At 33.2% G+C, this 17,476-nt stretch overlaps 1 protein-coding gene across 1 annotated transcript in view; it reads right to left on the minus strand.

Annotated features, from left to right (window-relative positions):
• Positions 1-219: 219 nt before the first annotated feature.
• SLC30A5 (solute carrier family 30 member 5) overlaps positions 220-17,476 on the minus strand; it is a 28,914-nt gene continuing 11,657 nt past the window's right edge. Inside the window, exons 5-16 of the mRNA XM_017675900.3 lie at positions 16,180-16,267; positions 13,931-14,018; positions 10,935-11,011; positions 10,520-10,690; positions 9,746-10,034; positions 9,363-9,571; positions 8,666-8,823; positions 7,700-7,829; positions 5,335-5,536; positions 4,465-4,691; positions 1,464-1,592; positions 220-860 (exon numbers count right to left, since the gene is read on the minus strand). Of these exons, the coding sequence (XP_017531389.3) occupies positions 690-860; positions 1,464-1,592; positions 4,465-4,691; positions 5,335-5,536; positions 7,700-7,829; positions 8,666-8,823; positions 9,363-9,571; positions 9,746-10,034; positions 10,520-10,690; positions 10,935-11,011; positions 13,931-14,018; positions 16,180-16,267 (1,939 nt within the window). The 3' untranslated portion in view covers positions 220-689. The remainder of the gene's footprint in view (positions 861-1,463; positions 1,593-4,464; positions 4,692-5,334; positions 5,537-7,699; positions 7,830-8,665; positions 8,824-9,362; positions 9,572-9,745; positions 10,035-10,519; positions 10,691-10,934; positions 11,012-13,930; positions 14,019-16,179; positions 16,268-17,476) is intronic.

Raw genomic sequence — 17,476 nt, forward strand, 5'->3', positions numbered from 1 at the left:
TTTGCAAATATTACCAAAAGTAAAAAAATTTATTTTACAGAGTGGTTGGTTTTTGTAATACATCAAAAGCTGTAATGTTATACTTCTCTATTCTCACTGCTTGTCTCATTTCAGTGGTTGGTTTCTCCCAAATAATTTAGTTTACATTTAAAGTGGCAATACAACTTTTACTTAATGGATTTAAGTTATAATTAGAAACCAGTTTTATGTACAGAAAAATCCATAAATATATAACTTTTATTCCTATTTTATTCTAGGGCTATGCAAAAAATTGACTAAAAATTGTTCATTTGGGTCTTTGTAATAAACATGTAAATACATTATTTACAAAGGAGATGCTTTCTGACAGAAAGTAAACACAAGGAAGTAATTTTGGTCTTCACTAGAATCCATCATTATATGTTCAGATTTGAAGAAGTGATACATCATGCTCACTCAAATTTTAAGGTTCCTGTTATACACATAATCAAATAATTATTTTACTTGCACAATTTAATGTTTCATTCTGTATTTAAATTTCCTTTGAGAAAGATTCCTTGATCCAATAGCAGGGAACTGTAAAATTTTTTTCAAATATGGCAAAATGTTTCTGCTCAATTATGTGCAATTTTCTTCCTTCTGGCAATATTATAAATACTAAGATATTTAATCTTCATTGTTTATGCCCCAGAGGTAATTCTTGCATTATCTCACATGATGTAAGTACCATCTTTGTAGTATTTCATGGACTCCATTTGTTTTGTCATAGCCAGAACATCATGAAATCCAGTACTTAGGCCAGACATATGTTGAAAGTATGCCTCTTTTTCCACTTGAATTGTTAAATTGTTTACTCCAGCATCTTTAAGTATTCCTGTAACCTGTTATAAAAATTCATACATTTTAAAGTATTTAGATTAATGCATTTTGTGTATATGTCTTAAATAATTGATGTCACATTTTTAAATAGTTACAGATAGTCAAAGATAAGTCCTCAAAGTAATATTTATTATTTATTGATCAAATGTTAGATAGGATCTTCTAGAAGGACAGTAAATTACTGACCTGACATTCAAAGTAGAAAAGCGATTGTTTCCAATTTGGTATGTCTAGACTAGCGATACAGGAACTATCTTGATCCTTATCTACAACCATAGCACATATCCTGACAACTTTATTGTTATTATTACTAATTTAGGGCTATATTAATAATACTTATTTCTGGATAATAGAAATCAAGGAGGATCATAAATAAAAATTTTTTACACTAACTTAAGATTGTCCTCTAAATTCTAAAATTTGATTTTAGTTTAAGTGTTTCTGGTTAAAACAAATCTAGATGTAAAGAATATATTATCTTTGATGGCTGACAGACTGGTATTTTCGAATTGCTAAAACACTATTGAGCTATTTAACTTACAATGTATGTAATTTTATATATGAGTTACCTCAACTGAAAATCACTTTAAAGACAAGGTTATTACCTGCTGTACTATTCTCTGTTCCAGAACATCAGATGTCACCTGTATATGCACGGTTCCTGCCACAACACTGGCAGAATGACGCCAAAAATGAGGGTCACGGTATGATATTAATCCTTCAATTTTTTGTATCTGTCAAGTAAAAGGACAGGCAATATAAATGGATGTAAAGGCTAATGTACTTAACACAAAGCAATCATTTTGGTCCAGGAACCACTATTAAACTGATTTTAAAAAAAAAGAGAGAATTGGGAGAACCTAGAAATAAAATAGGAATAGGAGAGTGATAACTAGCTTTAAGTAGAATTATCTAACATATTTTGACGTGGGAGTGATGCCAGTGAAGGTAGCTCTGAACAGGAAGTGAAGAAGGTCACAGGTGTCTTTACACCCAACAGTTGCACATCCATTTTTACCTATATAAGATGAACTCTGCTTATTCTAAACATTGGATACAGTCAATGAAATACATAATTTTCTTACACTGATACAATGGCATATTATTTGTTACAGAGTAACCACATCCAAAAGATATCCTTCCTGTTCAACAACAGAGGACTACTTAAATAAATTATAGATAACCCACACAATGTAACACTACACTGTCATTAAAAATGTATGAGAATATTTATCAGCATGCCATAATGGGAAAAAATTTACAAATCAGTACAAAACAGCTTTTTTGCCATTTTTTCCAAAACATTTTTACTCAGAAAAAGTTTCTAAAAGTGTTTTTTTCCAGGTGGTACAATTATGTGATTTTTTTCCCCTTTCTTGTACTTTTCTGTGTTCTGAAATTTTCTATAATGGACATATATTATTTTTGTAATAAAAAACTTTTTTTAGTAAGGGGTAGTATTAATTATGAGGTGAGAAAACTACTAGTTTTATTTACGAAAACAGTGGGTTAAGATGCTATACTTTAAGACACCAACTTCTTTTATCAACAGATCCTAATTAATATGCTGCGGCACACTGTAAGCTGAAAAACATTTTATTTGGTGTTTGTTTGTTCTATGAGTTGCCTATTTATATTCTCAGTCCATTTTATAAGACTGTCCTTTTCTGGATTTAAAGGATTATGGATAGTAAGCCTTTGCCTATTTATATGTGCTGCAAATATTTTCTCCTGGTCTGCTTTTTGTATTTCATACTTGTTAATGGAATCTTTTGTCAATGGACAATTTTCAGTTGGTCCAATCTGTAGATTTTTACCTTCCTTTTTGGCTTCTGGTTTCACTTTAAGCTTATTAAAAAGCTTTCCCTATATCTGTGTATCTAAAAACCTTCTATTTTATTTTAGCAGTTTTATAATTTTTTGCCATTTACCTGTTTAATCCACTGGAAAAATAGTTTTCTTTGTATGGTAAAGTGATACAGCTGTTCTTCCTCACCAAATAGAAATGTTAATTAGGTTGACCCTTTCTCTCCACTGATCTGAAATACCATCCATGCTATATACTGAATTCCATGAGTTCCTGGGTCTGCTTCTGGACAGGCTTTTAAAAAAAATTGATTTATGTGTTTATTCTTGTGTAAGAACAAAACTGTTGGTTTTGTTAGTTAATTCTATAACTTTATAATCACAAACTAGGATCCTACAGATTAGTTAAGTCTGTAAATTAATGTATTTTTAGAACTTATTCTCAAGCATTAACTCTTCCAAATAAACTTCCAAGTAATACTGGATTTTCTGTTCTCTCCAAACAAAAATCCCTGTAGAGGCAACTGTGTTGAGACTTAAATGGAAGAAAGCAACATCTTCACAATAGTTTACCATCCAAGAAAATCTCTCTCTCCTTTATTCAGTCTTAATTTTATGTCCTTTAAGTAAAACTATATTTTCTTCATTCATATCTCACACATTTCTTATTATGTCAACTTTTTGAACTTCAAATGCTATTTTAAAAAGAAAGAAGTAGTGAAGAGGTGCTATTCACCTCTGGAGCATACCTGTACTCCTCCTTGAGTGAGTACTTTGCTTTATTAAACTACTCTTTGCTTGTGCCTGCTTGACCTGCTTGTAAATTCTTTCCCAGTCAGAGTCAAGGACACTCCCACGTGCTGAGGTCTCATTTAGCACTCAGGGAAATCTCTCTGGATGGACTTGATTGCTCGACATTTTGGTGGCCATGAAAGGCACTCTAAGCACTGTACTCACTAATGGTCTAGTTTATTTCCTCTAGGTTACCGAACATCTAACTCCAGATGTTGCTCAGACAAGGATTTCAACCCATCCCTCACACTTATCAAGACACACATCAGCAACCCTAAAACCTCAGTGCATCCTTTTATGTGCCCTTGTCCATCTTGGCCACACCTGAGACAGCTCCATGACCTGCTTTTTCCTGACAGATAGCAAGGAAATGGTGGACCTACAGGCAGGGTCAGTGCCCCTCGGCAGCTACTGAAGAATGATGAACACACGTTCTTCCTGAAAGATTTCAAGGGTCCACATTCCTTGAGGAGGGAAATGTTATAGCAGGTGGATAGCCAGACAATGAGTAGGGAGAAAGACGGGGACTTTGGTTGGTGTTTACATTTGGTTAGATGTTTTTTTATATTCTAAATGTTCTTTGTAAGCTATTCTTGTGTGATGTGGGGAGGTAGGGTATAGATGCTAGACCTGCCAAGACTGACTGACTAGTTCCAACATGGAGGAGAAGTTGATCCTGACTTCACCTCAAAGTACATTACATGCTCGCTTGTTAGCATACTAAAAACCACACTCCTTGGCGCCATGACAGTTGCAAGGAAGGCCATCAAAGGACAGAAAGAGGGTATCACCCCCAGAAACCCCCTCCCTATTCCAAGAAAAACCCCATCCAACCTGATGAATATTGTACCCCTGCTTAAACTCTAGCTATAAGACCACACTTTGAACTCCCCATGGTGCTGCTCACCTCTGGAGCATGCCCACACTCCCTTCTTGAGTGTGTATTTTGCTTTAGTAAACTACTTTTTGCTTGTTAAAAAAAAAAAAAAAGTGACAAAATTACAGTACCTTTTCTAAAGCAATATGTAGCTCTTTTTCATATTCTGGTGGCAGTCTCAAAAGTAGAACCTGACAGGCATCTTTAATCAGTGGAACAACACTGAGAAAGATTAATAGAGCAATAAAAAGAGAACAGAGGGGATCAGCAATGAACCATCCAAACTGCTCTATAAGAATTGTGGATACGATCACACCAATACTGCCAAGTGTGTCTGCCAAAACATGTAGAAATACACCTACAAGTAAAAATATATAAAAATGTTAAAAAAGCACATCTAGTTTAGCTATTTTATCCACTCTACAAATATTACTGGGTACCTATTATGCACCTGGCACTCTGCTAAGGGCTGGTAGTTCATAATGACTAAAACATGGTCACAGCCCTGAAAGAATTCACAGCATAGTGATAAAAAGGTAAGGATGTGGACCACCACTATAGCACTTTGTATTGAATTTTAGATGGTGTGGTTTGTCTGGGAAGGGTTCTTAGAAATCATACATGAGCCAAGTTTTGACATTATCCAAATTACTTATATTAAACAATCAGAATACTTCAATGTAAGTGGTAAGTACTTTCCCTGTATTTTTTACCATATAATAAAAATTTCCTGGTTCTTTTTGTAGTTCATACTGAAACACTGAGTCTTTCCTTTCCAAGTAATATTTATTCAACTATTAGTATGAAAAGGACTCTGTAATTACAATAACCCATTTAAAAATTGACATTTATGAACCAATGTGAGCATTTTCTGCAACAGATGACCTTTTTTAGCTACAGATTGTTTTAAAAATAAAACTATCAGAAACCCAATATTTAATATAAACAATGTCAATTCAGAACATAGTTGAAAGGTAGGACAATATTTGACAAGGACTCACCCCTCATGTTAGCATTCATGCCTCTGCCTACAGATCCGTGGCTGTGACCATGCCCATGGTCACTGTGTCCATGCATATGGTGTGAATGGCTGTGATCAGATGAGTGACAGCTTCCTTGAGAAGCTCCATGGGTATGGTTGTGGGCATGGCTAAAGGCACAGATACCAATAAGGTTTACTATCAGCCCTCCAACTGAGACTGGCTAGCAAAAGGGAGAAGAGAAAACCTTTAAATTTGTAATTTAAAAAATAAATTTGTAATTTAAAAGTTAATATATAGCTATGCATGTTTTTCTGTTTACAGTTTTGAAGGTATTCAAAGCAAAACCACTAAGTTCAGTAAGTAAATCTAAAATTTTTAAATGTGAATTTTACAGTATTTTAGAAAAAATATTTTAACTTTTTGACAAAGGGATTTGGACTTGCTTTAATTAAGTGATTAAGCATTCAAGGCTTATGAATAAATGATGCTAAAGTTTTGTTAAATAGTTTGAAAGTACTGCTTACTAGAGCAAGTATACACTGTACCTGAAATCTCATTTATATTATTAGGTAAATTTCAAGTTTTTAAGGCAATGATTATAATTTACTAACTAGTGGATTCCAAATAGTTTTACTCTGTCTTAAACGTAATAAAATTTCCCAAGTGAAAAAGTATAGTGGAAGAGCAAACATATAATAGTAATCTCTCATTAAAAAAAAAAGTGAATGGAATTATCTTGATTTAAAGGTGCCACAGTAACACTTCAAAGGATAAACAAAGTTACTTACCCTTGATTATCCTCTTACAAAATGATTTTGAATGGTTCAGGGTATTATTTAATTTACATATATCTACAATTTCTCCTTTGGAGAAATCGATTTTAAAAAAATATATAACAATATAAAAATAAGGGGGACAGATAATTTTAATTAATTTTCAAAGGTAGTAAGAGATTTGGTAAAATGGAGCTTATTTACTTCTTCCTGTGACTCAGACCATTTATCTGCCAGGGTTTTAAATATCAGTTATCTTTATGAGCTTTAAGACGGTTAGTGAATTCTGAATGAAATCAAATACAACTTACAGAAGCCCCACCACCTCATAAATACTACTTCACTGGGAAATAGTTCATCTTTATATACTTCATCAGAAAAAAACAGAGTAGAAAGTGAAAGCTCCCTATAAAAGAGTTAGTCACTCCTAAGAGAATGGTGTATTTTCTATTCTTATACTACTATACTTTTCTATACAGCACTTTAAACCAATCATAGGATATTACAATACTGTTTTATAATTTTTCTCACTTAGTACATTTTACTAGTATTTTTCACACTAGTATATATAGATATACCTTATTCTTCTTAATAGCTGCAGTGTATTCTATTATATGAATGACAAATTTATTTTAGTCCTTTCATTGGTGGACATTGTTTTTTATTCTCCACCATTATAAACAATGAATCATGTACCTTTACACACTTGTGTGAATATTTCTGTAATAAATATTAAAGCTCAGAAGACATGAGCAATTAAGATTCAAAATATATTTCTAAACTGTAATCCAAGAACATTTTACTAATATATGTTTATATATTAATTATATGTTTATAATATATGTTGCTTCCACCAACACTTGTAACTACTTTTAGTCAATCAGTAATTAATAGCTGATTGCCTACTACAAGCCAGGTGCTAGAATTTAGGAGTTGATATACAATTTGAGTCTTGAAGGCACTTCACTTACATCTTTAATTGTGGAAGAATGACAAATTAAGTATAATTATAACTCAATGTTGCTAAAAGAAGAATGCATAAGATACAATGGGAATATCGAGAATGGGAAATCTACCAAATTTTGAGGGAAGAGAGGTATTAAGTGAAAGCATCCTACCAGAGGAGACATATTAGCAAAGTTTTGACAAATGCTAAATGGCAGAATTGAGGGAAGGACTGACAACTACAAGAAATGGGCACATATAAAGGTTTGGAGGTACAGGGAGAACATTAAAAGTTGCTATAGCAGGAATATAATAATCTACAGAGTAAAATCTTTGTTATTTTTCTGATACTTTAACATTTTGCAAATTTCCTCAGTTATTTAAAAACACATCTTCAAAGAAAAATATTTAGTAAGTCAGAAAGAAATCTGTATGTTCTGGAATGTTATCTAATATTCTGACTACTAAAATATTAAAGAAAGGGATAAATTACTTTCTAAGAGTAAACAGTGTATATATAAACAGCAAAATAGGTGGTTACTTTGATTTAAATAAAAATAAAATTAAACCTTTCTAGATCAGTAACTACAAATAGTTAAACTTCAGCAAAGAAAAAGTTGTGTGAATACCAGTAGAAATTCAAATAGGAAAATAAAAAGACTTACTGTTAACATGTTTGTGTCTAATTCCGGGGGATCAATTAATCTAGCCACTGACTCCATGAACACAAAAAAAGCTATTACCATTAGAAAAAGTCCATTAATAAATCCAGAGAGAATTTCTATTCGGCCATACCTAGAAATGCAGAATGTATTTTTAGAAAAGGAAAATAAATATTTTTAAAGTATAAACATTATTAGTTACAAAGGAGGAAGCAAGTCCAGATTTTCAACTACATAAATAGTAAGATTACAAAATTACCAAGATTTTACACATCATACTAATGCTGGAAGATTCTTTGCATACATCATCTGTTGAAATTTCATGTATTTATTGAAGTCCTTCTTCAATGTTCCCTCTTACACAAAGCCTTTAATTTCTTATCAAGAAGTTACTTCTCTCTCCTTTTAAGTCCCTGATGTTCTCTGTACCCCTGTCACAGCATACAGATTAGGCTTTGTACCAAAATAATTTTATTTTTGGGTCATCCACCCTTCAAAATATAAAGCTGAACATATGAGCTATACTTATTAATCTATTTAAAGTAGTTCTTATCAAAATACCTTATACAAATCAGCGATTCTAATATTTGTTGAGTTATTATGAAATGATAGTTCATTTATAGCCACTTCATATTTTGAATACTCTTTCCAACAGCAAAGATGAGAATGACCATGCATATCTCATTGTTTCAAAGAAACACATTAGGCAAAGAGTTCAATATTTCAGTGACTTTTGCTACCTACTTATAAGAGGGTTTTGTCAGGGATTATAATCTTGAGTTTATTGTCATACAGTATTCATCAAATAAGCATTTCATGCTTATTCCCTCTTCCCTACTTCAAGTTAAAGAATAATGAAGCTCTGAAAAATTATTTGATTAAAAATAATAAAATTTTATTCCTTAAGACAGAATTTGCACTCAAGATTATTTCACTGTGCCATACCATCTTGATAGGCAGTGTACCTACCCATAGGAGAAAATCCGAGTTGCTTTCCATCTACTCATCAGGGCTGCAAAGAGTCCCATGACCAGAGCAGAGCAGTCAAAGAGCATGTGAAATCCATCTGAGATCAGACCCAGACTATTGGTCAGCACGCCATAGAATAATTCCACAAAGGTAAAAAGCTAAAATATGTTTAAAAAAAATAGGGGAGGAGTGTGTTGGGAAATACTGTTTTAAGACAGATTTATCAGAATTTAAGCATGAATGAGGATTTTAACCCTTAATTACCCAAACCTTACTTGAAGAAATTATATAACTATTTCTTTAGTTATTTAACTAGTACTTATAGAAGAAACCTCGTTTCATATAAATTATAAGAAACTAAGCTAAATCAGATGTTAACCTTATAAATTATTTAAAAGAACAGTCTTTTTTGATACATTTATAGAACTCAATAAACTAGGATATCAAATGTTAGCAAACTGGTTTTTAGTGAGATCCTAAAAGGAAGAGATAAAAATCTTTAGAAGCTACTGTATTTACTGATTTGAAATAGCACACTAAACCAATGCTTCTAAAATGCCTCAAAAATTGTTTGCTTAAGTAGTCTATCCTATAATTTTTTTACTACTTAGAGAAAATATAATTTTAGCCCATCTCTAATTATCAGAAATTCACAAAGATAAAGTTTCAATATGCCTCTAATATTTAAAAATCTTACCAGATTCAAGCACAAGAAGTAAAAGATCTGCCTAGAGTCATTCTCCTCAAGAATCTGTTTTAGTGATTCCTTAATAAACTTAGGGATTGACTGGGAGCTATGCTGAAAAGCATCACCCATGAAGTTATAAAGAGGCGTTCCTTCAGGAGAATATCCAATTAGGGTACCCTTCTGTCCTCTCTTAGATGGAGATGATAAGATGTTGGCAGCTAAAAAGAGAAAAAAAAAAAGGAGTTTACAAAAGTTTCAAAAGTTTAAGCTACCAAAAACTAACACAGTATCTGTTAGCACTAAAGGCAACACTGAACAAATTCCTAAATTAAGTAAATGATTTGTGCACCAGAGTCCATAGGAAGAAATCTGGCAAGGGAAAAAATGCTCACATAGAAGGAAGAACACGGAGCTCACAAGCACTCCTCCAGATAGGACGTGTTCGGTGCTCTCTCGGTGTGCTGCCTTGTTCATCGCTCGCAGCTGGTCTGTTATTGGATGTGTCCAAAAATTTCCAAAAAGTAGAGCACTTATAAAAATGGGGAAGGATCCATAGCGGGCACATTTGGAAACTTCCATTTTGACTGAACAAATGGAATCGACATAGAAATCCAGGATTGTGACAAAAAAAATAACGGTGGTGAAAGGTGTAATGAGAGAAAACCAAGACTCGACTTTACTCTAGAAATTAAAAAAAGAAATTGTCAATACTGTATGGGTATAAAGTTTGCATCTTGTATTTTAGTTTATCTCTTTATGCGTAAGTAAATATTCTCATGATTCAATATGATTAGCAAAATGCCAAAATAGAGGCACTCTATGGTACTGGCATATTTTCCCAGTATTCTCCTAAGTATGAAAAAACCAGAAGCATTGTGGTTTAATAATTTTATAAATACTACATGTCCCAGATCACTGTGCCTAACACACAGCAGGTATTAAACTGTTCCTTTAACTGATTCCTTTGGGCCATAGGAATGGCAGGGATATAAATGTAGTGGTACTTGATTTGTATTTACTACTTGAAAAAAATTTCAAAATCACAAAGAAAAAGCAAGTTCAGGCAACTTGCAACCTCAAATTGAAGTAACATACAATGTACTGAACTAAAAATTATAAATAATACCAACTGATTTTACTTAATACCAACATATTCCTGCTCTTACCTCAGTTGTCACAGAAAGAACAATGACCCATGGGCACAGGAGAAGCACAGAAACAAGATGAGATAAAGCTTGAAGACGTTTGGCTCCACCAACATCTATTGAGAGTTTTCTGGAAGCTGTATGAAAACCAACTTTACAACACAAAGCCAGTACTAGCAACAATACTCCACCCTATGAATAAAATTAAATAGTAAGTCTCATTAGAAACATACAGTCCAATATTCAATCCCTAAATACATAACATTTGAGGAAATAAAACTAGTATGTTTTTTCCATATCCTAAATTACTGAAGTGCTTATATGAAAGGCAGTATTGTAAATTACTGATAACTTATTTTAAGTGCATTTTTAAAGTTACAGTTGCTGTAACTTTTCAGAATCTCTTGATCACATTAGGAACAAGAAAAGAACATACCTTGTGATCTGCCACACCTAAGAAGGCAATGGCTGTGTAAAGCATGTGAGTTAGAGCACTATCATGATGTCCTTCCGCTAAGTGAGTTGGAATAAAGGAAAAAAACTCAAATATGAACTCCTTGAATCCTTAAGTCCTCCTGAAATTTTAGCTACATTTTCTTGAGTTGACTATAGACTAATCTAGGGGCCCCAAACCTGACCAACCTCAACAATGTTTCCCTTAAAAACAAAACAATTTAAAATTTAATTTTGGTACATGATTTATAAATTTGAATGGCCTATATTTCTTTTGATGTCTCCAAAATGATTATAATAGTGCTTAAGACTTAGTTGCTAAATTTTAGTACTTAACCTCTAAAACAGACATACACAAATAGGACAAAGGGACGAGAGTAAGGAATTATGTACTACTTCTATCTAACAGAATTAAGGTTGCTCTTTTAGAGTGACTCTTAGTATCAGTACTAAACCTGCATCTAAGTCATTGACCACATAAATCTCAGCAAAGCAAGCAGCAAGAAAAAGAGGGCAGGATGAGGAATACAGTTGATCTTTGAACACGCAGGGGTTAAGGGTACTGACTCCCTAGGCAGTCGAAAACCCACAAATAACTTTTAACTCTACACAAACTTAACTACTAATAGCCTACTGTTTGACCGGAAGTCTTACTGATAACATAGTGGATTAACACATATTTTGCATATGTATTAAATACTGTAGTCTTACAATAAAGTAAGCTAGAGAAAATGTTCTTCCAAATCTCCAAAAATTTTCCAATGTATTTATTTTTAAAAAACCTGCCTGTACGATGCTGCAGTTGTAGCTGCACTCATCCCACCGGTTCCTGGACTTGCCATTGGAATGAAGAAGGAGATATTTAAGCTGGCCTGTGCATACAGTAAAACAACAAATTTGACTAGATCTATACTGTTGGAACTCAACCAAGAATTAGGAGAAGTGCAAGCTGTAGCGCTCCAAAATCTTACAACTGCAGACTATCTACTGTTAAAAGAACATATGGGATGTGAACAGTCCCCAAGAATGGGTTGTTTTAATTTGTCTGATTTCTCTCAGACTGTTCAAGTTCAGTTGGACAATATCCACCATATCATAGATAAGTTTTCACAAATGCCTAGGGTGCCTAACTGGTTTTCTTGGTTTCACTGGAGATGGCTGGTAATTATAGGTCTGCTTTGGTTATGTAACTGTATTCCTATTATGTTAATGTGTGTGCACAATTTAATTAGTAGTTTAAAACCTATACATGCTTGTTACTCTACAAGAAGATATGTCAAAGAAATAATCAATCTTCCCATGTTTTCTTCCGTCTCCTACTCCTATAGCTTTTCTTCTTCCTCCCTAATTAGAACCCTTAAATAGAATTCGTGCCTCAAATCGAATTTACCGAGTATCATAATTTTTCCAAGTGATAAAGATACCTCAAGACAAATACTGGGCATAAAAGCCACAGGGCATAAATCTGCAAAGAAGTAAAAAGCTAACCTTTTCAAACAATATTGCTTCTCTCTCACTTACCAACTTTACATTTCCCTGTATGGCCCCGGAAGATGACTGGTTAGCCAGAGACGGGTAAGATTCCTCAAGGGAGGAACAACCTAAGACAGGTACAGTCGCAGGGGGGCCATCAGGTGAGAAATTGGGGATCAACAGAGGTGAGGCTTAGAACCTCACCCCCCCTGTTTTGAGAGAAATCTTCTGCATCCGTGGATGTTTTATTGCCCTTGTCTAGCTTGGATTAACACTTAGTCTACAGGCACACACCTGATCATCTACATTTGCTCTCTTTCAGCACTAAACTGTTTTCTACCTTTACCTTGCATCTACCTACCACTTCAGCATTTTATTATTATTAATAATAATAATAATAATAATAATAAGGGAGAAATGTGGGATTCACATATAAATCAAGTATAAAAATCAAACAATATTCATATTTGACCTGATTGTTTAGTTCATAATGTGTGATCAAAACCGAAAGTTTCTGTGATGACTGCCCTTGTACTGTTCACCATGTAAGAACTTGTTCGTTATGCTTCAGAAGATTGGAGACTGACGAGAATTAGGCTTGGGGTGGATTAATGATTGTGCATTGAGCATTGAGTCCCCTATACAGAGTTTTATTGTTGTTAACAATCATTTGATCAATAAATATGAGAGATGCCCTCTCAAAAAAAAAAAAAAATCTGCCTGTAAATGTATACACACAGTTCAAACCTGTGTTGTTCAAGGGTCAAATATAGTTGCATCACAAGCAACCTAGAATTTTTTGTAAAGTCATGTCATCCTTTCTCATTGTTGAACAAAGCCCGCTGTTATTAGTTAACTAATAGGTTTTAGGGTAGTAACTAGAAGAATCAAAACTGGTGTTTTGAGCTCTGATAAATGGAGTGTGCAAAGGTGTGTGGACAGGAAAGATACAAGGCATGTCTGCAGAGGAAAATGATATATTTGCCTGGAAAGTCAGGTTTATACAAGAGGAGAGTGGGAGCTGAGATGTAAATAGTATTTTAGAGCAAGAAAGTGAATACCAGGTTAAGGAATCTGAACTTTTTTTTCAGGCAAGAAGGTGCCAAAGGCTTTTCATTTAATTAAAAAAAACCCTGAATATTTTCCCCTGACTTCTCAAACAAGCATTTAAATTATTAAACGACAAGGGAGCAAACAGATTGATTCTGCTAAGTGGTAAATCATCTATAACCTCTTTTAGTTAGCATCAGGACATTCTAAAATATTCTTCTATTATCTGTAAATTTCTGAAAACTTAGGGTGTTGCAGAATATATTGAAATGCTACAAAATATTTAATTTAGAGTGAATTTATTATTTGAATACTGATTTAGAATACCTTCATTAGACTATGAAAATATCATTCATGATAGATCAGTTTAATTCAGTCATCCCTTCTTTTCCCATCCTGCCAATATTCCATTTTTCTGCAAGACTATATTAACTCCAATCTATTGCAAAAGGATACGGTGTTCAGCCATTTTAGCCATGAGATCATCATTGTCGAAAAGCAATAGGCAGATCACAGCAATAATGAAAAAAGCAGCGCCCCTTGTCTGAAAATGTAGAAAATAATATTAAGGATGGCTTTTTCAAGGGCTGATTTTTAAGACTATGACTGTACAAATGCTAAAGAAAAATTTTTTCAAGTAAGCATTTAAAGAAAGAATAACATTAACATTAAAGCCCTTAAACTGTAAAATGTAAACTTACAGTAGTAACAGTAAGATACAAAAGTAAAGAGTTCCAAAAAATTCTGCACACTATTTTAAGGGCATTTAAGACATATAATAATGATAAACTTCAATTGTCTCCTTGCTAATAGGGCTAGGTATGTTACCATGCACAAAACTATTAATGTTTACAGAATTAATCTTCCTAAATGCTATTTTGCTGATGGTTGAAGAGCCCAAGTAGCTGAAGAATAATTAGTAGGGACTTATTTTATTCCACAACATGCAAGTGAAAGAGAAGACAGCAAATTTACAATTTCACTATTGTAGTCACCATTCTTATAGGGAAAAAGAACAAAGAGGGCATGTTATGAAAATTAGCAATCATTTTTAATGTCTAGTACAGGTATAAAGCACTTAAAAGCTAATAAACTTTTTTAAGTTTAAGTTCTCATTCCAGGGAAAGGACTTTAACAAAACAAACTAAGAGGAAGGATATTGGCCTAATTTATGGAAATACTGCAGAATTTTGGATATAAAAGCAATCTAAATAGCATTATTATATATTCTAAGTTTACAAATTTACAGGTTTAATACCAGACACTTCCATTAAATATTTAAATAAAAGTTTAAAATGTAAAGTGGGGATCCTATTCTATTCATTAACATGGTTACCACTATGCTTCATAAATTAGTGTGGTGGATATTTTGACAAAAGTCAGTTTACATAAACCGCAGAATTTTCAATTTCATAATTTAAATTAAATTAGGATATGACAACATCAACAATACTCAGATACAGATAATGTAATTTAATCTTTTGTTAACAAAGAGGACAACTGGGAATTCTGTAGTGCTTCAGAGTCATAACTAAGAAAAAACTGCTCTGCATCCTAGATAGACGCTAGGATTCATTTCGACATTGTGAGAGGGTATTTAAAATCTATGCTCTCATTTCTGAGTATTAGTGCAGCAAAATTAAAAAAGAAATGTTTTAAAGTCATTTGTATTTCTTTTATGAGTTGTCTTTCCCTGCCTTTGGTTCATTTCTGTGGACAATCTTAAGCATTTTTCTCAACTGACTTGAGTGACTTGTATTTTAAAAAACATGAACCTTTGTGGACATTTTTTGTTGTTCTTAGTTTCCTATGTATACAATGACATCTGTTATATCATTAATCATTATTAAGTCAAATATGCTGAGTTTTCCCTTTGTGATTTTTTTCCACTACTTTGATGCTCATGCTCAGAAAGTTCTTTGCCCATAGATTAATTATCCATCCAAATCTGAGTTCTCTGGGCTGGGTAGTCTCTCTACTCCACTTGGTATGTTATTTTGTTCACTTTACTTTATTCATTTACCTCCATTACTTAGCCTGAAAGTCCCTTTCAGAACAGGGACTATAATACCTCATTTGTCTTCATATCTCCCTTGCCCTGTAATTAGGACAATGCACCACATACAGAACACATTTAATATGGTAAAATAGAAATACTGTAGTTGTAAGATTTTGGAATTGCAAATTGGAGACTCATTTACCAAAAAGGGATGATAATTAAACTGCTTAAGATGAACAGAGTTGCCTAGCTGGCAAAATGTGTGATAAATGTTTATTAGATTTTAAATACAACAAGTTCTTGGATATTTTCAAAAAATGATGTATAGGGGTTAAGAATGAGGCAGGGGAGGGGTTCGGGTATACAGCATGGAGACCTTTGTGGTGATTGATCAGTTCTGAATCTTGGTAAGATCTATGACACATTGTACTCATATCAATTTCTTGGTTTTGACAGTGTACTTGACCTGGGTGAGAATTTACAACTGAAACTGAGTGAAGGGCACATGTACCTACTATTCTTGCAACTTCCTAGAAATACGTGATTTCAAAGTAAAAAGTAAAAAGAGTGTGTAAGAAAAATTTAAAATGAACAGAAAAAGCCCCTACATTCTTTTAAGTGTTAAAAGATATTATCTAATTGTTTTGGATAATATTTTACATGTGTACTTTGAATTTTCAAGTAACTAATACTGGAAAAATTCTACCTTTGCTGGTCCTCCTCCAGAACTAGTGAACAAAACACTGAGTAGGGAGATGACAACAATATCACTGTGTTCAAAGATCAGCAGAGTCCTACAGAAATAAAACATTATTTATGAAATATATCTGATCTTTATCAGGAAGCATGAATTCAACTAGATTAAGAGAAAAGAAAATAAGTATTTCCCCCCTTGATTTCATAAAACATTATGAGAAAAATATATAGGCACAAATGCTTTGGAAAATATTTTAGCATTATCTACCTTAGAATGTCTGAAACTACAAATACTGACAGTACTATTTATAGGATCATATCATACAGAGTTCTATATGTGTAATACAAATTCATATGTTGAACCCAATCACCAAATTGATGGTATTTGGAGGTGGGGTCTTTGGGAGGTGCTGGGGTCATGAAGGTGCAGGCCTCATGAATGGGATTAGTGCCCTTATTAGAGAGACCTTCCTTGCCCCTTCTATTATGGTGTGGCTACAGTGAAGAGACATCTCTGAACCAGGAAGCAGTCCCTTACCAGACACCTCATCTGCCTCACCTTGATTTTGAACTTCTTACCCCTCTGGAACTGTGAGAAACTAATCTGTATTGTTCATAAGCCACCCAGTCTCTGGTATTTCTGTTCTAGAAGCCCAAATAGACTAAGACAAAGAGTGAATTTTATGGCATGTGAATTATATTTCAAAAAATTTCCATAAAAATGAACGAACCCCCCCACCACATAAATACACATATATACACACTACGTGTATCGAACTGGGCAAATTTTAAGTGTCAACACGAATGGAAAAAGTATGCTGCAGAAAAATACATGCCACGTAATTATATTTATATACAATGAAAAACTTGCCAAGTTAAACATTAAGAAGAAATATTTAACTATGTGGTAAAACTATAAAGAAAACCAAGAGAATGAAAAACAAATGGGAGACGCTAGTTACATCCAATGGTAGGGGGACACACACAGTGCTTTACAGTTTAAAGGCATTGGTAAGGTTTCATTTTGGAGGCTGGGTGTTGGATACATGAATGTTCATTTTATTACTATTTAAACATAGTTATATATATTTACTCTTTTACATATAAGAAATATTTTTTTAAAAAACTTGAAAAATTCACCAGACAAAAGGAGACTTATAGGATCTAAATAGCAACAGATTTCAGCTGCTCATTCAAAAAATTTTTCAGTTTTTCCCTTTATCCGAAAATCTGTAATGAGAACCCAGTAGTGACAACTTTAGTTCTGTTAATATTTAGGAATTCTAATTCAAGAAAATAAATATATC

The sequence above is a fragment of the Manis javanica genome, chromosome 1, assembly GCF_040802235.1.
Source record: "Manis javanica isolate MJ-LG chromosome 1, MJ_LKY, whole genome shotgun sequence".
Taxonomy (NCBI): Eukaryota; Metazoa; Chordata; class Mammalia; order Pholidota; family Manidae; genus Manis; species Manis javanica.